Source organism: Bufo bufo, chromosome 1 (genome assembly GCF_905171765.1).
Source record: "Bufo bufo chromosome 1, aBufBuf1.1, whole genome shotgun sequence".
NCBI classification, from domain to species: domain Eukaryota; kingdom Metazoa; phylum Chordata; class Amphibia; order Anura; family Bufonidae; genus Bufo; species Bufo bufo.
This window is the reverse complement of record NC_053389.1, coordinates 731,312,289-731,338,763: the sequence shown is the minus strand read 5'-3', so window position 1 is coordinate 731,338,763 and position 26,475 is coordinate 731,312,289. Positions and strand designations below refer to the sequence as shown.

The 26,475-nt window shown below is 41.7% G+C and overlaps 1 protein-coding gene across 1 annotated transcript in view; it reads left to right on the top strand.

The window, feature by feature from the left end:
• The window catches only part of UNC5D (unc-5 netrin receptor D), a 709,113-nt gene that overhangs the window by 228,993 nt on the left and 453,645 nt on the right, over positions 1–26,475 (top strand). Inside the window, 1 exon segment of the mRNA XM_040415688.1 lies at positions 19,738–19,956. Within this exon segment, the coding sequence (XP_040271622.1) occupies positions 19,738–19,956 (219 nt within the window).

Genomic DNA, 26,475 nt, shown 5'->3' with positions numbered 1-26,475 from the left:
GTCATTTATATTATTACATTTTTAATTAAAAATTCTTATGAATAATAATAATGATGATAATAATAATAATAATAATAATAATAATAATAATAATTAGAGATGAGTGAATCGAATCCCATGAAGTGAAATTCGATCTGTATAAATTTGATTCGCCTCAAAGCCGTATTTCCTCATGCTTCGTGTTAGCGAATGGATTTAACCTGAAATAGTGTAAAAAACAAAAAAAAATCATACTTAACTCCTCCATTTGCTCGCGAAGGGCCGCCAGCCTCCATTTTGATTGAAGATCTTGGCTGAAATCCCGGGCTTGGTGACATATTACGTATTACGTGGTGATAGCGCCGCGCGAGATTTCGCTCCGGATCTTCAAGCAAGATGGGTGTGGCCGGCCAGTCGCGAGCAAATGGAGGAGGTAGGTTTGATGACATTATTTTTTTATGTTAATTTTTACACTGTTTTCACTGTTCATGTATGAACGCGGCATCTTAGGGGTGCAATGACGGGGGGCGGCGCTATCGCTGCTCCCTGTCATTGCACCAGCTACTTACAAAAAAATGCGCTTCGTGACAAAGTTATTTTGAAGATTTTTATTTTTTTATTTGGCGAATCAGCTGTATTTAACTTTTCATGAATTCGCTCATCTCTAATAATATTATGTAAACTAAACAGAAATCGTAAGCATTACACTTTGGATTCTCCATTGCCTGGAAGTGCTAGATGCACTCCTTGCTATGAAGCTTTATAAGATCTGTGTATGCCCTTTGAGTGATTCCTACAGTCTAATTGATTGCATGTAGAAGAGATTTGCACATACGTTAAAGTTGCTCTTTGCCAATTTCTTCTTTTCTTTTTTTCTTTTTTTGCACTGGGTCCTAATATTGTCTATGTCCAAACTGGACGTGAATGTTACTGCTTTCTTCTGCAAACAGCATGACTCCTGTTCATAGGTCGTGTCTGGTATTGCAGCTGAACTCTGAAGTGAATGGGGCTAAGTTGTGATACCACACACAAGCTGTGTGGCACTGTTTTTTAAGGAAATTAGACATGTCTTTCGAACCCTGGGCAACCCTTTCAAGGGGCTTTCCATAACTTTACTAGTGATCAACTGTCATCAGGATAGGCATATAATATCCGATCGGTGGGGGTCCAACAAACTGTTCTGCTGTAGCTCCTGCTCCAGAAGTCGATGTCTGAACCTCACAGCTCCACACATTGTTTAGTGGATGGAGCTGCTTACTATAGCTCTTCTCTCATTCAAGTGAATTGGAGCAACGCTGCTGTAGCAAGCTTTGTCCTTTGCACAATAGACGGAGCTGTGTAGTTCTGCCGCTGATGTCCGGAACCAGATCTACTCTAAAACAGCTGTGTAAGGCGTTGGACTCCTGTTAATCAGTCCATCACTAATAAAATCCTGGAAAACCCATTTATGGATTTTTCTTTTAGTTGAGAAAGGCTAGACACAAATTGATGGTAATTCTATCATCAGGCATAAGTGCAGGAGTTGTACTGTAAAGGGTTACTATGAATACAGAATGACAAGATCTTATATTGCATACATGAAGTCAGCTTGGGTTTTACAAACCCCTGATTCTGTATAATTTGATCATTTGCGCAGGTATAGGCTATCATAAGATATTGAAGTGTGCATTCCTTATCAGACAGCAGAATCAGCTGTGGGATAGAGAAAGTGAAGCGATCAGATGACTTCAGAATCATTATCAACCACAAATCACATACCGACTCACTTTGAAAAACATGTCAACCTTACAGTTTAATGGATAGACACTAGACTGTTAGAAGGCAGATAACACAGAAAACCGTTCAACCTCTTATATTCCAATATTTCTGCAATTAATAGCAATTTGATGTTTGCCAGCATATATTTAGTGGTGTTCGATGATGACAAGGCACAGACACACCAGTATTTGATTTTACTTTCGTGTTCCATCAAACCAAGATTTCATGGAGAACCCTGGCTCCTCGCCTCCTCCTTCTTTCCCCTTAAGACAGGAAAGATTAAGTTAAGCTTATGTTCCTTTCCAAAATGCTGCAGCTGTCACCATGCCGATCCTAAGCTCTGGCCATCATCCCTGCCTCAATGCTCACTTTCCTTCAGCTCTCTGGAATATGTGGTTTATTCACTTCTGAAGCCAGCTGGCAATGCCAGAGGTTATTTTTTTTAAAATATTAATAAGACGGGCTCTGAAATATACCTCCAGTTTACAATATTTTCACTCCAGTTTACAATATTTTCTCATAAAGGGGGAAGACTGAGGAGATGAGCCATGTTATACCACCTTTATGTATCATATAAGGCATACAGATATACTGTACCCATATCAAAATATTATTATAGCATAGAAAAGAAACAGTAACATGACAAATTCGTCTTTGCTACATCTGTGCAGCTTTGAATTAGATTTGTCCACTAGAGAAAATGACCCTAGGGCTTATTTTCTATCTATGCATTTCCAATTTTAATTTAATATCATCATCAAGATCTAATAAACATCTAAGAACTAGACCTACTGACCTGTGATTGGCTCCAACGTCACCTTTAAATTGCATTGCCTTCTTCTAGAACTTTAGGACCCATTGTTGTGTTAGAATCTAGGGCTGCTGGCAGAACCTTTAGAACTCTGGTGTACCAGTCCAGTTCTTCATAGAACCAAAATTGTTGAGTATACAATATGTGTTGCTAACATAGACTACTCTTGGGGTAGCAACCTGAGAATTCACCCTATTGAGGGCTAAGGCCAAACATCTCACAATTCCTTAGACTCTGTTCCGTGCTTTATCCCCAAGCCAGTTCCATTTGTGGCCCAGAGCTACAGTAGGCCTATCCAGTACCTGTGTTTTTAATAGGTTTGTCAAGCAGAAAGTCGATCTCAAATTGCTAATCCTTAGCACAGGGTACAATCATTGACCATTTTATATATGATTCCATGAGACCTCCAGAGAGAGATCTGATATTTGCATTGTACTGTATGTCCACTATCAGTAATAGAGTGGCTTGTGTTTAAAAGTCCTGCAGTTTAATATGTTCTAATTGAGCACATGGAAAATAATTATCCCACAACTCTTTTAAGCCATTCTTCTTTCCATATAAAAAACATACAAAAGTGTTTACCGTGTGGCCTAAACATAAAAGAAGCAGCAATTTTATGCCCTCAACAAATAAATATTGGACCTAAAGGTTTAATTTCTTAAACCAAGTTAGGCCATGTTCACATCATATTTGTGATTTCTGGAAACATTACGGCAAGAAATGCTTTCGACGGACATGCTAAGCGTGTCCATAGAGTTCCAGTATGTCGACAAAGGCCAAAAGAGTTTTTTTTTTTGTTTGGCCTCTCTCAGGCTGGTACATTTTGTGACTCAATAGCTTAGTAGCCTATGCTACAGTATTCCATGCAGTGGTATAAAGTAAAAAGGTATATCATGTGGTATGACTTTCTTTTAAACATGGGAGCCTATGGGTAATGGATGCTACTGTATGCCATTCATCATAGGACTCAATGAGATTTATAAGTTTGGAGGTTTTCTTTTTAATTTGATGTGAAATTGTCTTGAAAAGCATACATTAAAAGTAGAGATAAGCAACTTTCTTAAAATTCAATTTGTGCCTGATTTGGCCAGATTGGCGGTCCAATTGGATTTAGGTTTAAATAAATTTGACTCAAATCAAAAGTGCTCTAATTGCCTGGAAAAGTCACTTTCCTCTCCTTACTCCTTCCTTTCACTATCCCGTTCAAATCACACAGAATTCAGATTATTTACAACAAATTTTTGAAAAATGTGTGTAGATTTTTAGGATCAATTCACTCATCTCTAATTGAAAGATACTGTACATAATTGCTTGCAATGTCCCTAGGTTATAAGTGTATTCTTGCTGTGTATACTGTAGGTCTTTAACAGAAAAATAAGCTTGGTTTAATTATTAAATAATGTACTAGTCTAGACCCATTGCTTTTATTCTGAGCTTGTGACGGAATTCTAGCTCATCTTCTCTGCCTCTTGGTTGTTTTCTCAGTTGTCCCTCATGCGTGAGTGTTTCAGTCTATTATCTGAAGCGTTGTCATCCATAAAGCATCACGCCTGTCAGACTCTTAACTTTCCCATCGGAAAGGATGTGAATATTGCTTCGGTATAATATGAGTTTTCAGACTCACCAAGCCTTCTGCTGCTGAGGCACTCTTCTGCTGACACTGCATCCACACCAACCGCTTTCAAACTTAGGCTGGCGTCTCATAAATCTTTACCATTTGACTATGTGAACAGCTATATCCCGGCAGAAAACTCACAGAATATCTGTAAATGGGCCTTATTCTCACATGAACGAAAGACACAATAAAATTTTGGAGGCTTGATAAGCAGAAGTGAGACATTTACCGACATGCTGTATGAACGTGATAACTTTTTTCCTCTTTTGTATAATAATATAAACTAGCTACCCACCACCTGTCGATGAAGTTTCTTCTCTGCCACAAATTGCGAGGGGAATTGATTTTTCATCTTTTATAGTTGCGCAGCTGGCAGTGCAATTTTCTTCCTGTCACCCGGGTATTTGATGGGAGGAGTGTGACCTATGCATGGGGACGTTAATGCAATCTTGGAAAATGAGCAAAGGCAGATAAAGGCTCATGTCCTGATAGAGAGGCAGGTCAATTTAGTGTATGAGGCTCCAGCAATCTTCACTCAGAGATACCAGTGACAGAACTGAACTAGAGAAATAGTACATGCCAACTATTTCAATAATGACCAAGTATTTTAACCCCTCTATGTCTTTGCATATTGAATAGTTTAATGCAAACCCACACTTTCAGAATAAGCGGTGCTGTGTGTATACACGAGTGGCAGCACTATATCTGATCATTATACAACTTGCTTCTCTTTTTTGGCTCTATTTCTAATCATCAGTATAGAAAATGGGCGGAGATTATAAAGCTCCAAGACTACATTAGGAGAAAACAATATACAGTATATTTTGCTTCATAAATCTATCTCTCCCGCAAAATTAGTGTCATATAAGACATGCAAACAGTATTGATGTGAATAAAAGACTTTGAGTAAGATAAAAATTCACATTTAGCTTCTTTAGCCTCTATGGGTGTTTCTCTTCTCTCTTTTTCTGTTCATCTTTTTCCTCCCCGATCCCCTCTCTATAGACTTCTATGAACAGCATGACTGTGAGTGTGTCTCTCCTTCTCTTCTCCTGGATCCCCTCCTGTCTCCATAGACCTCTACAGAGAGCATGTAATTTGATCCTTAAGTGAGAGGAAACTCCATCTTGAGAGACCACTATGGATTCATCGGAGAGTCCAGAGTTAGGGAAATAAGTGAAGCAGTTTAGAAAGGAGGGAAGACAATAAGTGGAGAAAGAAGCATTTTTCTCAGATATTACAAAGTTTCTTATATTTGCATGCAGTATTGATTTATGCAAAGTGTGTTGAAAGTGCAGATACTAGTTAAGTTTATTGTATTTGGTACTCTACCTCACAAGAGCTGAGTACACAATCTGTAGATGTAAGAACTAAGAATACATTTTTCATGGGTAAAATATTGGTTAAGATTGGCTGTAAATTATACACATTTAAAATGGCCTACGATGAGCCATAGAGAACCACAAGGTCCTACACTGTGCCCATTTTCATTTGTCATTTTTATTATAACAAAAACAAAGACAGGTGCACACTGCGGTCTTACTGGTGCAAAATTAAGAGATTAGCCACATATCCTACTTGGAGGACATGTCTGAGCCCGAGCACCGCGCCAAGGTTTCTCAAGTAGCTCGGGACCTAACGCTAAAACCTACCTGTGCCGTATGTGCAATTACAGGAGCGCAAGGTCTGACTCAATGCAATCTCCCAGTAACCACCTCTAGCATGTGACCATGCATACAATGGGTGGAGGCAGAGAGCTCTGAGCCCCAACCAAGACTGGCTGATATAGCCCGGGCCTCACATGTGCACCAGAATGCTGCCTGTAGATGGAAATAAAGGCACATTCAGACTAGGAGTTTATACACCTCCAAAAAAATCTATATACAAACTACAGATTGGCGTGGTATTAAAAAGCAGGAAATGCTCAACCCCATATGCAGTGGTGCATCTATACCGGGGGGGGCAGATCCTGCACTTATGGCCTGCTGCTAACGGCAATCCCCAGCAAAAATGAATACAATGGAGGATGCCTGCAGCGGACCACAAGTACCACAATGGACATCCTACATAATCAATGATTATAAATTACTCAGCTTGATTGTGGAGTATCACTAAAAGACCTCATCAAGCTAAAAGCAGAAACATAGAAACAGATAAATCTGATAGACATGTTTGTATTTAGCCTACCTGTAATTATGTAACCCTTATGAACACAAATGGTTTATTTCGGTAGGATATATTTGCTTTTTGAAAATGTGTTTTCTCAGTCAGGTGTCGGAGCACCCAATGGTGAGTTGTTTTTTGTACAATTTTTTCCAGTATGTTTTTTTCTATTCTGCAAGTAAAATTCCCTGAAAAGCTGATGAGGCACTGATATAAGCTACATGTGTGATCACAATGATTTGATGAAGACCAGTAGAAAACTGAGGCACAGATTTTTTTTTTTAAACTATCTCTGTGACTGAGATACGGCCAATTCGAAGGATGGGAGCCCAGTTCTCCAGTTGGCAATATACCATCTATTATGTTTTTTGTACGTGTCACAATGGAGAAGAGTGCGATTTCTTGGATTTATTATAATTTCTTCACTAGTTACTTCTTCCATTCCATCAAAACATACAGAAAACTCAACTATGTCCTTTTCGATGTTTCCTGTATTTGATTCTCAATTCTAGACCTTTTGATATTTCTAGGTGAAAATGGTTTTTGGGTCTATTTTGGCCAATCAAAAAAAAAAGTATTTGCATTCACTCTCAATTTCAATTTACCACTAAGGTCCTTTTTATGCGTACTACTGAACTGAACAGTTTCCCTAGGCACATTTTGAACCCTAGTAAAAAAAAAATATTCCCCTTACCCACTTGTATGTGTGTATAATATGTACTTTTTCATGCATGCACATGCATATTTGTTGACATACACTCAGGTCCATAAATATGGGGACATCAACACAATTCTAACATTTTTGGCTCTATACACCACCACAATGGATCTGAAATGAAACGAACAAGATGTGCTTTAACTGTAGACTGTCAGCTTTAATTTGAGGGTATTTACATCCAAATCAGGTGAACGGTGTAGGAATTACAACAGTTTTCATATGTGCCTCCCACTTTTTAAGGTACCTAAAGTAATGGGACAGAATAATAATCATAAATCAAACTTTCACTTTTTAATACTTGGTTGCAAATCCTTTGCAGTCAATTACAGCCTGAAGTCTGGAACGCATAGACATCACCAGACACTGGGTTTCATCCCTGGTGATGCTCTGCCAGGCCTCTACTGCAACTGTCTTCAGTTCCTGCTTGTTCTTGGGGCATTTTCCCTTCAGTTTTGTCTTCAGCAAGTGAAATGCATGCTCAGTTGGATTCAGGTCAGGTGATTGACTTGGCCATTGCATAACATTCCACTTCTTTCCCTTAAAAAACTCTTTGGTTGCTTTTGCAGTATGCTTTGGGTCATTGTCCATTTGCACTGTGAAGCGCCGTCCAATGAGTTCTGAAGCATTTGGCTGAATATGAGCAGATAATATTGCCCAAAACACTTCAGAATTCATCCTGCTGCTTTTGTCAGCAGTCACATCATCAATAAATACAAGAGAACCAGTTCCATTGGCAGCCATACATGCCCACGCCATGACACTACCACCACCATGCTTCACTGATGAGGTGGTATGCTTAGGATCATGAGCAGTTCCTTTCCTTCTCCATACTCTTCTCTTCTCATCAATCTGGTACAAGTTGATCTTGGTCTCATCTGTCCATAGGATGTTGTTCCAGAACTGTGAAGGCTTTTTTAGATGTCGTTTGGCAAACTCTAATCTGGCCTTCCTGTTTTTGAGGCTCACCAATGGTTTACATCTTCTGGTGAACCCTCTGTATTCACTCTGGTGAAGTCTTCTCTTGATTGACTTTGACACACATACACCTACCTCCTGGAGAGTGTTCTTGATCTGGCCAACTGTTGTGAAGGGTGTTTTCTTTACCAGGGAAAGAATTCTTCGGTCATCCACCACAGTTGTTTTCCGTGGACTTCCGGGTCTTTTGGTGTTGCTGAGCTCACCGGTGCGTTCCTTCTTTTTAAGACTGTTCCAAACAGTTGTTGTGGCCACGCCTAATGTTTTTGCTATCTCTCTGATGGGTTTGTTGTGTTTTTTCAGCCTAATGATGGCTTGCTTCACTGATAGTGACAGCTCTTTGGATCTCATCTTGAGAGTTGACAGCAACAGATTCCAAATGCAAATGGAACACTTCAAATGAACTCTGGACCTTTTATCTGCTCATTGTAATTGGGATAATGAGGGAATAACACATACCTGGCCATGGAACAGCTGAGAAGCCAATTGTCCCATTACTTTTGGTTCCTTAACAAGAGGGAGGCACATATGCAACCTGTTGTAATTCCTACACCTTTCACCTGATTTGGATGTAAATACCCTCAAATTAAAGCTGACAGTCTGCAGTTAAAGCACATCTTGTTCGTTTCATTTCAAATCCATTGTGGTGGTGTATAGAGCCAAAAATGTTGAAATTGTGTTGATGTCCCAATATTTATGGACCTGACTGTACCATTATTCCATATTACTACTACAGTTCCTTATTTATGCAAGCCTATGGGATGGTGCTGGAGGATAACACTGTTACAATTCTGATATTTTTTTACCCCAGAGTCATCTGACTTAACCTTTCACACATTAATCTTACACAATAGGAGTTATTTCCAATGGCTTTGGAGCACATCATGTAAGCATTTACATTTTAGTTGCTCTAGGTGATGCATAACTTCTAAAACATAGCCTGACCTTTCACAGTGGTAAATTTCTAACACCATAAATCCAATGTTCCAGAGAGGTCCCTCATCACTTTTATATCTGGATGTGCCAGGTAAAATAATGTGCAAATTATAAAGATTAGGTTAGGACAGCTATTCACATTCTGCTATGGTTAAGCACTGCAATAAGCAATGACCCACTGGGAAATTTAGTCTATAGATTGTATATAATGCTCTACTATACATAAATTGGAAAATAAAGATGTTCAATGGTTGAAACTGTGATTAAAAATAATCTTTGACAAGGGTGGCACTGGCATCCATTAGAAACATGAATTAAATACAGATGTGTTCTTCTTAACTTTTGTCTTTCATGCCTTGTCCTTCCTTACCTTTCCTCTTCCATGACTTATCCTTCCTTACCTTTCTAATTTCCTTACCTTTCTAATTGTATTACTTTTCCTTTCTTAGCTTTCCTTGTTCATGACTTGTCTCACTTTACCTTTCTTCTTTCATGGCTTGCCATTCCTTACCTTTCTTTTTTATAACTTGACCTTTCTTACTGTTCCCCTTTTCATGACATGGCCTTCTTTACCTTTTATCTTTACATGACTTGTCCATCTTTAACTTCCCTCTTTTCATGACTTGTCCTTCCTTACCTTTCCTTTGTTATGATTTGTCCTTTATTATCTTTTCTTTTGGCTCAAGATATCCCAAATTAGAACAAGATGAACAGCTTTGAAAAAATGTGACATTAATGTATCTGTCCAACTGTCCTTATCATAAAGATTATAAACAATTTAATTTACTATTTTAATTTATAAGTAGCCATTCTTTAGAAACACATATTCAATGATTCGTTAAAATGTACTATCCAGCAGTAGACATTAGATAGAAGCAGAGTTCCTCCTTGCTTTACTCTATGTACACTGCCACTTGTTGAGCTCCACAAATTGCCTGTAGGATAGTGAAAGTTCTGTGCAGGCCTCTATTGCCATTTTGGTACCTGACAACTGCGATGGTGTGGAACGGGGAAGAAAATTGTGGCATTTCAGGTAGCCCAGGAATCAGTAACCTATGTCACTCCAGCTGTTCTGAAAGTACAACTCCCAAAGCCCTCCTTTTACTGCTATAGGTGTTACTGGAACAGCCAAGTAAGATTGCATGCTGGGAGTTGTAGTTTCATAACAGCTGGAGTGCCAAAGGTTGCTGATCCCTGAGCTAGTCTATATAGTAGAATTTTTTTTTTTTTGTTTATTTGTAAGATATTGTAGGGACAGGGATGTTAAACAATTTTGTAATATACCCCCACCTGTCTGATATTGGTGTGATATCCTAGCAATTTGCCACTAATGTGTGAGATGAGCCTACCCCTTTAACAATGCTTAGTTACTGCTTTGCTAACAAGACTCTTTACACAATTCAAGCATTAAGGCACATCTTTCCCTAATAAAGTATATTACAAAAATGTTAAAATGTGTTAAATGCTAAAATGCTAAACTACTGTATATTAAAAATAAACTGAAGCATTTATACTTTAAAGTAGCACTTTCACAAAAATGTTTATTCTCTGACCTGTTAGAAAGGTACATAATGGAATCTGCAGTGAATGTAATCGTCTCATCTGTGACTGTATTTGTGATCTATACTCTCCCTTCTAATTTTTAGCTGTGTCATGTGACCAACTCGCTGATCTCCAACTGACACAGGACAGGAAGTCCGAATAAAATATTTTGCGGGAGTTCTTCTTTAAGGATTGTTTGAACTGTCGATTAATCCAAATTGCTGAAAATATTGAGTGAGAGTGTGTCAATTAAATAAAAAAAACCTCAAATTGGTGCAAGACAATAAAATAAGTAATGCACACTTCTCACATCCTCTGCCACTCCTGTTCTGACTTTTCCTGAGACCTCCCGCCAGTCTCTGTACTTCCTGATCCCTTTTGAAATGTGACTAGTGTTGAGCAAGCATGCTCGGCCAAACACCTTTTTTCACTCGAGCATCGAGATGCTCGGCATATTGCGGTGTTCGGCCGAAGACTGCAATGCTCGAGTCTCCTCCCCGCACGTTTGTTGGCTGCTAAGCAGCCAATAAACTTGCGGGGAAGTAGTAACGCTCACTGTAATGCCATAGCCATGTTGGTTACTGGCATTACAGTGATTGGCTGGCCGGAACACGACATCGGGTGCTATATAGTACTCGATGACACGTGGTTCGGCTCAGACTAAGGCTCTATTCACACGTCCGCAAATGGGTCCGCATCCATTCCGCAAAATTGCGGAACGGGTTCGGACCCATTTATTCTCTATGGGGACAGAAAAGTTGCGGACAGCATACAGTGTGCTGTCCGCATGCGCATTTCCGTGCCGCGGCCCCGAACTTCCTGGCTTCGGCCCCGAACTTCCAGTCCGCGGCTCCGCAAAAAATTGAACATGTCCTATTCTTGTTCGCAATTGCGGACAAGAATAGGCAGTTCTATGGGGGGTGCCGGCCGGGTGTATTGCGGATCCGCAATACACTACAGACGTGTGAATGTACCCTTAGTCAAGGCGAGCTGCAGCAGAAGGGACAGATAGTGTAGGGAGAGGAATTGTGTTTTTTTTAGGTAGTTTTGAGTGTTGAAAGGTGTTAGAGACCCAACAGTCCTAGTGTTTTATCTGGTTGCAAAATATTTTTGCGCAAAGTGCGCTAATTTGCGTGCAATTGTTTGGCTGCTGGTGACAGCAGTGACATTACCTGCGCTATATCTCCTGTATAATGTTTGCGCATCATAAATATCAGTGGCATTCAGTTAAATTTTTTTCGCCGCTGGTGACAGCAACATTACCTGCGCTACATCTCTTGTATAACATTTGCGCATCCTAAATATCTGTGACATTCACTTTTATTTACTTGCACATACAGGGAGTGCAGAATTATTAGGCAAGTTGTATTTTTGAGGATTAATTTTATTATTGAACAACAACCATGTTCTCAATGAACCCAAAAAACTCATTAATATCAAAGCTGAATATTTTTGGAAGTAGTTTTTAGTTTGTTTTTAGTTTTAGCTATTTTAGGGGAATATCTGTGTGTGCAGGTGACTATTACTGTGCATAATTATTAGGCAACTTAACAAAAAACAAATATATACCCATTTCAATTATTTATTTTTACCAGTGAAACCAATATAACATCTCAACATTCACAAATATACATTTCTGACATTCAAGAACAAAACAAAAACAAATCAGTGACCAATATAGCCACCTTTCTTTGCAAGGACACTCAAAAGCCTGCCATCCATGGATTCTGTCAGTGTTTTGATCTGTTCACCATCAACATTGCATGCAGCAGCAACCACAGCCTCCCAGACACTGTTCAGAGAGGTGTACTGTTTTCCCTCCTTGTAAATCTCACATTTGATGATGGACCACAGGTTCTCAATGGGGTTCAGATCAGGTGAACAAGGAGGCCATGTCATTAGATTTTCTTCTTTTATACCCTTTCTTGCCAGCCACGCTGTGGAGTACTTGGACGCGTGTGATGGAGCATTGTCCTGCATGAAAATCATGTTTTTCTTGAAGGATGCAGACTTCTTCCTGTACCACTGCTTGAAGAAGGTGTCTTCCAGAAACTGGCAGTAGGACTGGGAGTTGAGCTTGACTCCATCCTCAACCCGAAAAGGCCCCACAAGCTCATCTTTGATGATACCAGCCCAAACCAGTACTCCACCTCCACCTTGCTGGCGTCTGAGTCGGACTGGAGCTCTCTGCCCTTTACCAATCCAGCCACGGGCCCATCCATCTGTCCCATCAAGACTCACTCTCATTTCATCAGTCCATAAAACCTTAGAAAAATCAGTCTTGAGATATTTCTTGGCCCAGTCTTGACGTTTCAGCTTGTGTGTCTTGTTCAGTGGTGGTCGTCTTTCAGCCTTTCTTACCTTGGCCATGTCTCTGGGTATTGCACACCTTGTGCTTTTGGGCACTCCAGTGATGTTGCAGCTCTGAAATATGGCCAAACTGGTGGCAAGTGGCATCTTGGCAGCTGCACGCTTGACTTTTCTCAGTTCATGGGCAGTTATTTTGCGCCTTGGTTTTTCCACACGCTTCTTGCGACCCTGTTGACTATTTTGAATGAAACGCTTGATTGTTCGATGATCACGCTTCAGAAGCTTTGCAATTTTCAGAGTGCTGCATCCCTCTGCAAGATATCTCACTATTTTTGACTTTTCTGAGCCTGTCAAGTCCTTCTTTTGACCCATTTTGCCAAAGGAAAGGAAGTTGCCTAATAATTATGCACACCTAATATAGGGTGTTGATGTCATTAGACCACACCCCTTCTCATTACAGAGATGCACATCACCTAATATGCTTAATTGGTAGTAGGCTTTCGAGCCTATACAGCTTGGAGTAAGACAACATGCATAAAGAGGATGATGTGGTCAAAATACTCATTTGCCTAATAATTCTGCACGCAGTGTACACTTAAAAATCTGTACGTGTGACATACTTGCAAGCATATATACCATTTAATATGCTGAAGGCGAGCAGTAAGGGATGGGGAAGTGGCCGTGCTGCTGATGGTGCACGCAGAGGCCGTGGCCCTGTGCGCGGTGAAACTATGCCTGCTGCCAGAGCACAAGAAACACACTCATCCACGATACCTAGCTTCATGTCCCAGTTTGCAGGGCGGCACGCGCTGAAACTCCACATTCCACATGTTGGCCAGGCTTTGTGAGCAGCAGAGGGCAGTAGCTGAATCCGCCTTTCCAGTCGCCTTTCCAGTCAGCTTCCACTCTTCACAAGCGATGAGTAGGCATGGATGTCTGACCTCTGTGAGGTTTTACGCAACTTTGAGGAATCAACACAGATGGTGAGCGGCGATAACGCTATTATCAGTGTAACCATCCCACTTCTGTGTCTGCTCAAACGCTCGCTGCTCACAATTAAGGCGGACGCTTTGCATGTGGAAGAGGTGGAAATGGGGGAAGAGAGTACACAGGGTGATAGCCAGACCACCCTCAGTTCATCTTCTCAGCGTGAATTAGATTATGAGGAGGTGTAGGAGCTGGAGACGGTCGCCTCCGCTACAGAGGGTAGTATCCATAGCAGGTTTATTCCATCTGTACAGCGTGCATGGGCTGAAGAGGAGGAAGAGGATGAGAAGATTGAGAGTCATCCGCCTGACGAGGACAGCAAAGTCTTGTCTTTTGGGACTCTGGCACACATGGCTGACTATATATTATGCTGCCTTTCCCGTAACCCTTGCGTTATACACATTTTGGCCAACACCGATTACTGGTTGTTCACCCTTCTCGACCCCCTCTACAAAGAGAACTTCTCATCTCTCATTCCTGTGGTGGAGAGGACGAGCAAAATGGTGCAATCCCAGAAGGTCCTTGTAAAAAAAATTGCTCCAAAAATATCCAGCTGACAATGCTAGCGGCAGAGTACCTAGTTCCTTGGGCAACCGAGGAGGTGAGATGAGGGGAACACACAGCAATTCCAACAGAGGCAGGGCAACACTCTCTAAGGCCTGGGACAGTTTCATGACACCCCGCCAGCACCCTCACTCTGATGCACGGCCTAGTGTCAGAAGGAGGGAAAAGTGGTGACAGAGTACATAGCAGACCGTGTCTGCATCCTCAGTGATCCCTCTGTGCCTTACAACTATTGAGTGTCCAAGCTGGACACGTGGCACGAACTGGCGCTCTATGCCTTGGATGTGCTGGCCTGCTTGCTGCCAGCGTTTTGTCAGAGCGTGTATTTAGTGCTGTTGGGGCATAATAACTGATAAACGCATCCGTCTGTCCACTGAAAAGCTGACATTTATCAAAATGAACAAGGCCTGGATTGCCCCTGACTTCTCTACTCCACCAGAGAAAAGCGGCTGAACATAAAGACACTTTAAATGTGGCTTTTATGGTGTATTGGAATACACAGTTTTCCCATCCACCCCTTTCACAACAAAAAGGGGTATATGGTTCAATCTTTCTTTTCTCATCCTCCTCCATCATATCAACATGCTTATTAGGCTGCCCTCACTCCTAATGTTTTAGAGGGTCAGCTAATCAGCAGAGCCTCGCTCCTAATGTTTTTGAGTGTCAGCTCAGCAGCAGACCCTCACCCCTAATGTTTTAGAGAGTCACTAGCAGACCCTTGCCCATAATATTTTAAATGGTCAGATCAGCAGCAGGCCCTCGCCCCAAATGTTTTAATGGGTCAGATCAGCAGCAGACCCTCACCCCTAATTTTTTAGATGGTCAGATCAGCAGCAGGCCCTCGTCCCTAATGTTTTAGATGGTTAGCTCAGCAGCAGACCCTCACCCCTAATGTTTTAGAAGGTCAGATCAGCATCAGACCCTCACCCCTAATGTTTTAGATGTTTAGATCAGCAGCAGACCCTCAACCCTAATTTTTTAGATGGTCAGATCAGCAGCAGGCCCTCGCCCCTAATGTTTTAGAGGGTCAGCTCAGCAGCAGACCCTCACCCCTAATGTTTTAGAGAGTCACTAGCAGACCCTTGCCCATAATATTTTAAATGGTCAGATCAGCAGCAGGCCCTCGCCCCAAATGTTTTAATGGGTCAGATCAGCAGCAGACCCTCACCCCTAATTTTTTAGATGGTCAGATCAGCAGCAGGCCCTCGTCCCTAATGTTTTAGATGGTTAGCTCAGCAGCAGACCCTCACCCCTAATGTTTTAGAAGGTCAGATCAGCATCAGACCCTCACCCCTAATGTTTTAGATGTTTAGATCAGCAGCAGACCCTCAACCCTAATTTTTTAGATGGTCAGATCAGCAGCAGGCCCTCGCCCCTAATGTTTTAGAGGGTCAGCTCAGCAGCAGAACCTCACCCCTAATTTTTTAGATGTTCAGATCAGCAGCAGGCCCTAGCTCCTAATGTTTTAGAGGGTCACCAGCAGGCCCTTGCTCCTAATGTTTTTGAGGGTAACCAGCAGGCCATCAATCATAATTTTTCAAGTGTGTGTATGATGGCTTCCTTTATGTGTAATAAAGGGTATATTGGAGTGCCGATTCCTTGTAATTTTTGGCAGCCCTTTGCCTTAGTGCATAGGCTTTATCAGTGTAGGAGTCCCACTACCTGAACAATTGTACCACTATGTGAATGAGGTCCTCCTTTTTGTGATATACAGGTTGTATCGGAGTGCCTCTTGCTTGTAATTTTTGGCATCACTTGTACTTTATATACAAGTAAATATACAGGAAAGAATGTTTCATAATTTTGCTCTAAAATCGATTTTATCTTTGGTTTGGCGCGTATTATTGTCAGTCAGTGGCGTACTACTCGGACAACATCGTTCCCAGCAGTGACCTGGGAGTCCAAGATGCATCCAGACATCCTCCCCATGCTGTTCCTGAACCATTTAATTGGTGCTGCAAATACAGTGAAGGAGTTTAAGCATGCATGGGATAGGCATAAGGCCATCCTTCATATAAGATAGGACCAAGGGCTATTCATAGTATTCAGTATATTGGGCAGACTAGATGGGCCAAATGGTTCTTATCTGCTGACACATTCTATGTTTCTATGTTTCTATGTGTTTCCATCAATTTCTGACCTTTTCCTATGAACCAGGCACCCTCCCCTCTTCAGAGCAGGGGGTGCCTGTGCAGCCGGCCAGTCGCAGGGGCAACACGGTTAGCCTCCCTGGGCTGGCAGCACAGTGTTGAGGTGGACAGCACGAAATCCTCCGGGGCACGCTCTGAGGTAGGAAGCATCAGCCAAGATGGTGGTTGAGGTGACCTTGATGTTAAGGGTGCTTAGGGTGCTTGTTGTGGCTGAGTCCCTTGATGTTTTTTGTCATGACGCCAGTACCGTTAATGGTGGTACAACCATAAGTAGTAATAATGAGGTAGACAGTGGTAAGATGCAACTCACAACTTTTACTTTGGATGTCTTTTAGTTGCAGCAGTACAAATATGCAGTCATTAGATGGTACAGAGTTAATTCTGCAAATCCACAGTTTTAAGGCTGTTTAGGTTTCTTGGTTTTGGAGCAGTGGGTTACTTCAATGTCAGTGGAACCTCTGGTGAGGTTGCCGGAGGCTGTGGTATCCTTCACCTAAAATATCCAAAAGGTCCTTTAAGCCTGGTTTATGGCTTTTATCCTTTGGATGAATTTGAATCTGTTCTTTTCTCTTGTCCCTTTCTGGACTAGAACTTCTTTTTAGAGCTGAAGTGCTGGATCTGCACCTTTTCACTCTCTCAGTGTCAATATACTCACTGATCTCCACACTGACCTGTCTCTGTCCCCACTCTATTATGCCTCAACTAACTAACTAGGCCTGACCCAGGTATATATAGGACCTGAACTTTACCCCATCTAGTGGTGGGATTTTGCAGATACATAAATGCAAGATTATACATTACTGTACAATGCAATTGTTAGGATCAAAAAGTACTTTTAAGCAGAAGTGGGACGCTGCACCTGGTTTAATGCTCGGGTTCTCCCATTAACTTCCATTGTGCTTGGGTGCTCTGTAGAGTACCCGAGCATCCCAAAGTGCTCTACTCGAGCACCCGAGCACTTTGGTACTCGATCAACACTAAATGTGACCAATCAGCTAGTCACTGGATGTGGCAGACCGAGGCTGTGGGTAGATACGTCTGTGTTGACAGGGAGCAGGAAATACAGAGACTGACTGCGACCTAGAAAACATCAGTGTTGGGAAGAATGAGTGAGTTTCTGAATACAATTTTTAATATAACTATCCCAGAGAACCCCTGTAACTATTACAACGTCCCTGGCATGAACATGCTGGATATCTGTTGTACTGTACCTGTTTTGGTAACCGATTCAAGTATTAAACAGCTGCTTCCAGTTTTGGTGTGAAATGAATCAGAAATTCTTTGTGATAAATAATTGCCCTGTAGGTGACATTTACTTCTATATGTATTATAGAGGGTCATTCAGAAAAGTCTTTTACACTTTCTGTCACTTCTAATGGACATGAACTTTTCACTGAATAAAGGACCCAGGTCTTTATCAGCCTATGACTATAGGGACAATTTGAAACCCATGTAGCAGATTTACGTCCTGTCCCATCATAAAGGTGCATTTCCGTTATGTTCAGCGACAGAGCACAATAACAAATCAATAGATAGATAATGCATGGCTGATTGCCTGCCAGTCACACGTGGACATTTGTCTTCTTATCTTTCCATTACGCTTCTCTGATGACCCAGATTTATACTTGGGTGTAATCGGATAATTAGGGTTCCTTGACATTTCTGTTAGCCATATAAAAGGATATGCATCTGGACTCAGTGATGTATATTTCTAATCTGCCGGGTTAAAATAAATATAAAATCCTTCTCTGTGTAGGGCAAGAGATTGCCTATCTATCTTAATACGACATCTATTAATACGGCATGGGCTTTAGGATAACATGAGAGATATGTGTGTATCCTAAGGAATTGAAAGCTATGCTTGGTTTGTGTATCATCCTTTATTTATACAATATATTTGCTATATGGTAAATGCAGCCATTCTCTACCTGGTTGAGTCTTGTCTCTAAAAATATAAGGTGGCCATTCAATCTCTAATTTCACAACCAAAGGCCAAAATCACTGGTTGTAAAATTGGGTAACTTAAAAAACCTGGTGCAAAATCTGTAACAGAGCCCCCCACCTACCATATACATTTTATAACACATGTGTCTTTTTATGTGACAGTTTTTTGGGCCCCCTTAGCTTCCTAGGGATGGTAGCGACTGCCACCTCTGCACCCTCTCTACTATGCTTCTGAGCTATTGAACACTTTTGATACTTTTATTAGAGTTGTGTATTTTAAACCATATCATTTGATTCTTTATTTGATGTACTTCTGATGGATCCCCAGCGATCAGCTCTTTTGGTCCCCTTCAGCGCCACCACAGGGGGAATAAAGCACTACAAAACCAGTTAGGTGTCTATGTAATACATGTGCATGATGGGTTCTTTATAGTCTAAGATGTGTGAAGAAGCCATTTTCTATTCTTGATAATAAATGAGGGCTCTGCACAGACCCCTCTAGTAAAGTGGGCATCACGGTGGTTCAGTAGTTGGCACTGGTGCCTTGCAGTCCTAGGTTTGAATCTGACCAAGAACAACATCTGAATGGAGTTTGTATGTTCTCCCCATGTTTGCATGGGGTTTCTCCGGGTACTCCAGTTTCCCTTCACATTCCAAATACATGGTGATAGGGAACTTAGATTGTGAGCCCCATTTAGGACAGCTTGATGCTAATGTCTGCAAAGTGCTGCAGAATATAGTAGCGCTATATAAGTCCATGAAATAAATAAAGCTAATTTTTAGGACCAATAAATATACAGTATATGAAATCTGAAAAAAAAAAATAATTGAACCAGAGACCTCCATTAACACATAAAGAGATAGATTCATGAAAACGGTCTTAGGCTACTGTCACATCTGCGCTTTCCATTTCCGCTATTGAGATCCGTCATAGGATCTCAATAGCGGGGGAAAACGCTTTGTCCCCATTCATTGTCAATGGGGACACAAGTGAATGAAACAAAACCCTGTCCCCCATTGACTTACAATGGTTTTAGAGACGGATCCATCTTGGCTTTTTTAAAGATAATACAACCGGATCTGTTCATAAGAGGCGTTTTTACTGATCCATGCCGGATCCAGCAAAAACGCTGGTGTGAAAGTAGCCTAAAAGAAAAACTGTCTGTGTGATGAGACATTTTGATCTTTGTATGCAAAAACAATGTTAAAATTAAGCTTAATATAAAATATGCTTTAAAACTCAAAGTAATATTTTTATTTTTAATATTTCCTTTCTATTTACCAGGAAACAGCAATGGGGAAACTATACCAGACTCAGCTCCTTCTGCTCCCGGTACCCTTCCTTATTTCCAGATGGAGCCTGAAGATGCCTACATCATTAAAAGCAATCCTATCATTCTCCGCTGCAGAGCCATGCCAGCTATACAGATCTTCTTCAAGTGTAATGGAGAATGGGTGCACCAGAATGACCACTGGTTTGATGAAATCACAGATGAAGGCTCTGGTAAGGATATGGAATTTCAAGGTTCCTTTTAAGGAACTTCTGGTTGTTTAAGGACTGTAAGTTCACAGATTCTTGGTTTGCTTATGGTAAATCCAATGGTTATTTACAAGAAGAATCTGATTTCTATTGCTGATGTGCAGCAGATTGTCATTCAGTGGATCTAATCCACTGTTTTTCTGGGCAGAATGTGCAAGAAGAATCAAATTGATCTGATCTCATGGATGTTTTTTTCTATGGCGTTGACAAAAACCTGCAGAATTTTTATTTTTTTGGAACTGGGGTATAAAATATTCCAGTTTTCTTCATTGGATGCAAAATAGCAGATTTAATAAGGATTTAGGAGCAGATTCCATGCATACATCCTTTGGAAATTGTAAACATGCAGTAGGGCCTAAATATTAATATCACACTGCTATATTTAAAGAAATTGTGCCATCCGAAAATGACCTATTGTTTAAATTAAGTTTACATTTAAACTTATTGTTGAATGTTCTTTGCTTAATGTCTCTGTATTAAAAAGAAAAATCCCAGGCTCTATGCCGACGATATTATACTTTTTTTGGATCAGGACTGGAACGCTGTCCCCTATGTTATGCAGGTGATAGAGGAGTTTAGCCAATTGTCTGGTTATTCAATTAATTGGGCTAAGTCCTCACTCCTCCCGCTAAATCGAAATGTCCCCGACGGTGGCTCCCGGATCCGGATACTATCGTTGGATGACTCTCTCGACTATCTGGGGATAAAGATAGGTGTCCCTATAAGTAGATTCTATGAATTAAATCTTTCCCCGGTAATGGACAAAGTAAAGGGGAAAATTAGAGCCTGGCAAAAATTGCTAATATTGCAATCTGATCGACTGGCATTAGTAAAAATGATCCGATCTGCGCCTCCCCCATTTGGATAGAGGACGCTTTTTTTTATAGATTGGAAGCTTTAATAAATGATCTAATTTGGGGGAGGAAGAGGGTCCGAATAAAGCAGAGGTATCTATGTGGGATAGTTGTGGGATAATCAGAATTTACTGGAATTTTTGAAAATAACGGATTACACTTATTGGAGTTATAGGGGTATTTCTAGAGTGGCACACTTGTTTGTTGCAGATCGCTTTAAAGTTTTAGGGGACTTTAATTTCACAAACACACAAAGCCACACTTAATAAAACATATATGATCAGTCAACAACATTGATTCTTTGACTATTGTTTCCTTTACTTAGGGAAAAAGATTAAAATGGCACAGATTTATTTGAAAATGCGAGAATCACTGTCCACTGTGTTTCCTTTTAAAAGTATACATAAATGGGAGCAGGAACTGAAAACCTCCCCCCTCCCCTGGCCACAGATTTTTAAAAACATCAAAAGGGTAGTATCGGCATCCAGCTATAGATTGATTCAGTTTAAGATCTTACACAGGTTATACTACACACCACAAATGCAGGCTAAGTTTGCTAACAACAGAGGTCGTGAATTTTTCTGTCAAAAGTGCGGTATCCCCAACGTTGGATACACTCATCTTTTATGGGAATGTAGTGTGATAAAGTGTTTTTGGGAGCAGGTATTTACAGCATTGCAGGAAGATTTCCCCCAATCATGTGCACCGGATATGATCTCCATAATTCTGGGTGTCTGTTTACCAGAAAACTCTAACTCTTCTATACATCAATTGAGCTGGCTGAAGGGTTGTCTGATTGCTAATGCTTTGATAGTTAAGAGATGGGGATCCCCCATTTCTCCGTTATTTGAGAAATGGAGACGGATTATGTCCCAAATAAAGATCTATGAGAAGGTCGAGAGGCGGAGAAGGTTGGGCATGCGTCTCTTTTCTGTTTTGTAGAGGCAAGATGGATTGACTATGTTGGTTTGACGGGCGGACCATCAGGACGGGTATGGGGGGGGTGGGGTTCGGGCTACCAGCGACAGCAACTAAGGGAAGGGTAGGGGGGGAATGGATGGGCTCAAAGGTACTAGGTTTTAGTCTATAGAGATGGATCTAACGGTATTGTTTGTAATGATGTTGAAACTATAGTAATATGTTTTTTTATATGTGTATAAGCCTCTTTTGGTATTTTTGTGTTTCTGGTTCTGTTGAAGAGTTTTTGTAATCACTATTAAAGAAAATAGAATATTTAATAATTAAAAAAATAAAATAAAAAAAATCCCAAAATGTAGGACTCTGGCCACTAAGCCTAATAATAGGCTGACACTTCTTATTCCTGTAGACATTACTTGTCATTCATCTTATTGTCATCACAGGCAGGGTCAAAATGGCATCATCTATATATAGATAACAGGCTCGCACCATTCACAATAGGCAGGGGTGTAACTAACATAGTGGCAGACCATGTGACTACTATGGGGCCCAGGGCAAGAGGGGGCCCCAGTCTTAGTTGGGAGTATCTCCTCTTCCACTGGAGGTGAAAACTTAATCAGGTCTCTACCCTCTGAAGGAACAACTTTTAGCAAATGAGACAGTGGAAAAATGGCCCAAGGGTCATTGAAAAGGGTTTGGGCAGAAACCCTTCTGTCCTCTGTGGGGGGCCTGGTTTGATCCTTGTTATGGGGCCCTTACTTCTCTATGTACGCCACTGACAATAGGTGATGGTCATAGTTGGGGATGAACAAAGCGAGCTTCAGATCCTATATCTAAAGTCGATTCGCTTAAAACCTTTGTTTAATGCTGTACGGAGATCCGTCTCCGCAAAGCATTAAAAGGTACGGCCTCTGATGAGACAGTTATTCCCAAAGCTCGCTTTACTCATCCCTAGTCAAAGCTTATATACTCCCCTTTCTGTATAATGTCAGGCATAGAACTCCTTTATATTATGCCCTATGGTTTAGATGGCTGCTGTAAAGCATATCTTTGAAGGGAACCTGTCATGTCAAATTTGCATTTGAAGTAAAAGCTGCAGGAGCTGAGCAGGAGGAGCTGAGCAGACTGATATGTAGTTTTGTGGGAAAAGATTCAGTAAAATATGTAATTCATTCATTGATATCTGTGCTCATTTTGTGCTTTTCGCTCAAGGAGGCGGTCCCTCTATGACTGTATATACACAGACAGCTGTCAATCACAGATAGGACCGCCTCCTTGACTTCACAGCCTAGAATGAACAGGAATTTGATAAATTAGAAGTTTTACTGAATATTTTCCCATAAACTATATATCAATCTGTTCAGCTACTTCTGCTCTATAAAATGCTGCCTGCAGATTATTTTGCATTTTCACAGTGACATTTAGTGATGAGTAAATTCGATTTGGCTGCTTTGCAGAATTTTACAAATAATTGATTCATGACAAATTCCAAGATGCACTTTCCCTCCCCCAAAAGAGGGTGCGCTGACACTGATACATCGCCGGCCGCTATGCTGCACAGTGTGGCCTGCAAAGTATCAGCACGGAGGGAGGAGGGTCAGGAGGCTGGCAACTGATGTTGCGATCGCAGCGGGGCCTGGTGCAGTCACTGTACTCTATTACACCGGGCCCCGCGAACAGCAGTTTTCATATGTAAAGTGTAGTCATTTAATCCTTAACCAGTGGGTTAGCTTAGTTAAAGTAGCGCAATCCTCTGTAGTAGTACTCACTATCAGTGTTGGTCAAGCACCAAAGTGCTCGGGTGCTTGAGTAGAACACCTCGGGATGCTCGGGTGCTCTACCGAGCACACAAGTACAATGGAAGTCAATGGGAGAACCCGAGCATTAAACCAGGCACCCCCTGCTCTGAAGGGGGAGGGTGTCTGGTTCATAGTAAAATGACAAATTGATGGAAACACCACTGAAATGGTCTGGGAACAGCATGGGGAGGATGTCTGGATGCATCTTGGACTCCCAGGTTGATGCTGGGAACGATGTTGTCCGAGTAGTACACCACTTTTACAGACTGACAATAATACGCACAAAACCGAAGATAAAATCAATTTTAGAGGAAAAATTGTTAGGAAACATTCTTTCCTGTATATTTACTTGTATATAAAACACAAGTGCTGCCAAAAATTACAAGGAAGAGGCACTCGGACACAACCTGTATATCACATAAAGGAGGGCCTCATTCACATTGTGGTACAATTGTTCAGGTAGTGGGACTTCTACACTCATAAAGCCTATGCACTAAGAGAAAGGGCTGCCAAAAATTGCAAGGAACTGCACCCCAATACACCCTTTATTAAACATAAAGGAGGGCATCATACACACCCTTGAAAAAATATGATTGCTGGCCTGCTGTGACCCTCAAAAATATTAGGAGCAAAGACCTGCTGGTGACCCTCTAAAACATTAGGGTGAGGGCCTGCTGCTGATCTGACCATCTAAAACATTATAGGCGAAGTTCTGCTGCTGAGCTGACAATTTAAAACATTATGGCAGGGGCCTGCTGCAGAGCTGACCATTTAAAAAAAATTGTGGGCGAGGGCCTGCTGCCAAGCTGACCATCAAAAGAAAATTGTGGGCGAGGGCCTGCTGCCGAGCTCACCTTAAAAAAAAAATTGTGGACGAGATCTTGCTGCGGAGATGACCATATAAAAATTTTTGTGGGCGAAGGCCTGCTGCCGAGCTGACCATCTAAAAAATTTTGTGGGTGAGGGCCTGCTGCCGAGCTTACCATCTAAAAACTTTTGTGGGCAAGGGCCTGCTGCTGAGCTGACCATCTAAAAATTTAGGGGTGAGAGCCTGATGCTGAACTGACCCTCTAAAACATTATGGTTGAGGGCCTGCTGGTGACCCTCTAAAACATTAGGAGCGAGGGCAGCCTAATAAGCATGTTGATATGATGGAGGAGGAGGAGGACGAGAAAAAGGAAATTGAACCATATACCCTTTTTAGTGGTGAAAGAGGTGAATGGGAATACAGTGTATTCAATACCCTATAATAGCCACATTGAGAGTGCCTTTATGTTCAGCCGCTTTCCTCTGGTGGAATAGAGAAGTCGGGGGCAATCCAGGCCTTGTTCATTTTTATAAGAGTCAACCTGTCAGAATTTTCAGTTGACAGGCAGATGCGCTTATAAGTTATTATGCCCCCAGCGGCACTAAATACACGCTCTGATAAAATGCTGGCGGCAGGGCAGGCCAGCACCTCCAAGGCGTAGAGCGCCAGTCCGTGCCACGTGTCCAGCTTGGACACCCAATAGTTGTAAGACACTGAGGGATCATTGAGGATGCTGACACGGTCTGCTACGTACTCCTTCACCATCTTCCAAAGTATTTCCCTCCTTGTGACACTAGGTCACGCATCAGGTTAAGGCTGCTGGCGGGACGTCATAAAACTGTCCCAGCCCATGGAGAGTGTTGCTCTGCCTCTGTTGGAACTGCTGTGTTTTCCCCTCCTTGGTTGGCCAATGAACTACGCACTCTGTACCCAGCAATGTCAGCTGGAAATTTTTGGAGCAATTTTTCCACAAGGACCTTCTGGTATTGCACCATTTTGCTCTTCCTCTCCACCACAGGAATAAGAGATGAGAAGTTCTCTTTGTAGAGGGGGTCGAGAAGGGTTAACAACCAGTAATCGGTGTTGGCCAAAATGCGTACAACGCGAGGGTCACCAGAAAGGCAGCCTAACTTAAAGTCAGCCATGTTTGCCAGAGTCCCAACAGACAAGACTTCGCTGTCCTCATCAGGAGGATGACTCTCAATCTCCTCATCCTCTTCCTCCTCTTCTATCCATCCACGCTGAACAGATGGAATAAAACTTCCATCGGTACTACCCTCCTCCTCCTCATCCAATTCGAGCTAGGAAAACGAACTGAGGGTGGTCTGACTATCACCCTGTGTACTGTCTTCCTCCATTTCCACCTCTTCCACATGCAGGATTCTGTTGACAAGACTCTTGGCTACTGAGACTGGACTTTGTGGAAGACAGGGTGGTGCTTAACCGACTGGAAGCATTATCTGCTGCAATCCAACCGACCACCTGGTCGCACTGGTCTGATTTCAAGAGTGGTGCCCTGCGCCGCCCTACAAACTGGTACATGAAGCTAGGTATTGTGGATGAGTGTGTTTCTTGTGCTCTGGCAGCAGGCACAGTTTCACCGCGCCCAGGGCCACGGCCTCTGCGTGCACCATCAGCAGCACGGCCACTTCCCCGTCCCTTACTGCTCGCCTTTCGCATATTAAATGGTATATATGCTTGCAAGTATGTCACACGTACAGTAGGGCAGGTTTTGTAAGTGTATGCGCAAAAAAAGTACACAGAATGTCACAGATATTTTTAGGGTTCGCACCCGTTAAACAGGAGGTGTAGCACAAGTTATGTCGCTGTCATCACCGCCTAATAAAAAAATTGCACTGAATGAATGTCACTGATATTTAGGATGCGCACACGTTAAATAGGAGGTATAGCACATATAATGTCGCTGTCACCAGAGGCTAATAAAAATTTACACTAAATTAATGTCAATGATATTTCGGATGGGCAAACGTTATACAGGAGATGTAGCGCAGGTAATGTAACTGTCCGCAGCGGACACCGTCTACAGAAAAAGTACACTGGATGTCACAGATATTTTTAGACTGCGCACACGTTAGACATGAGA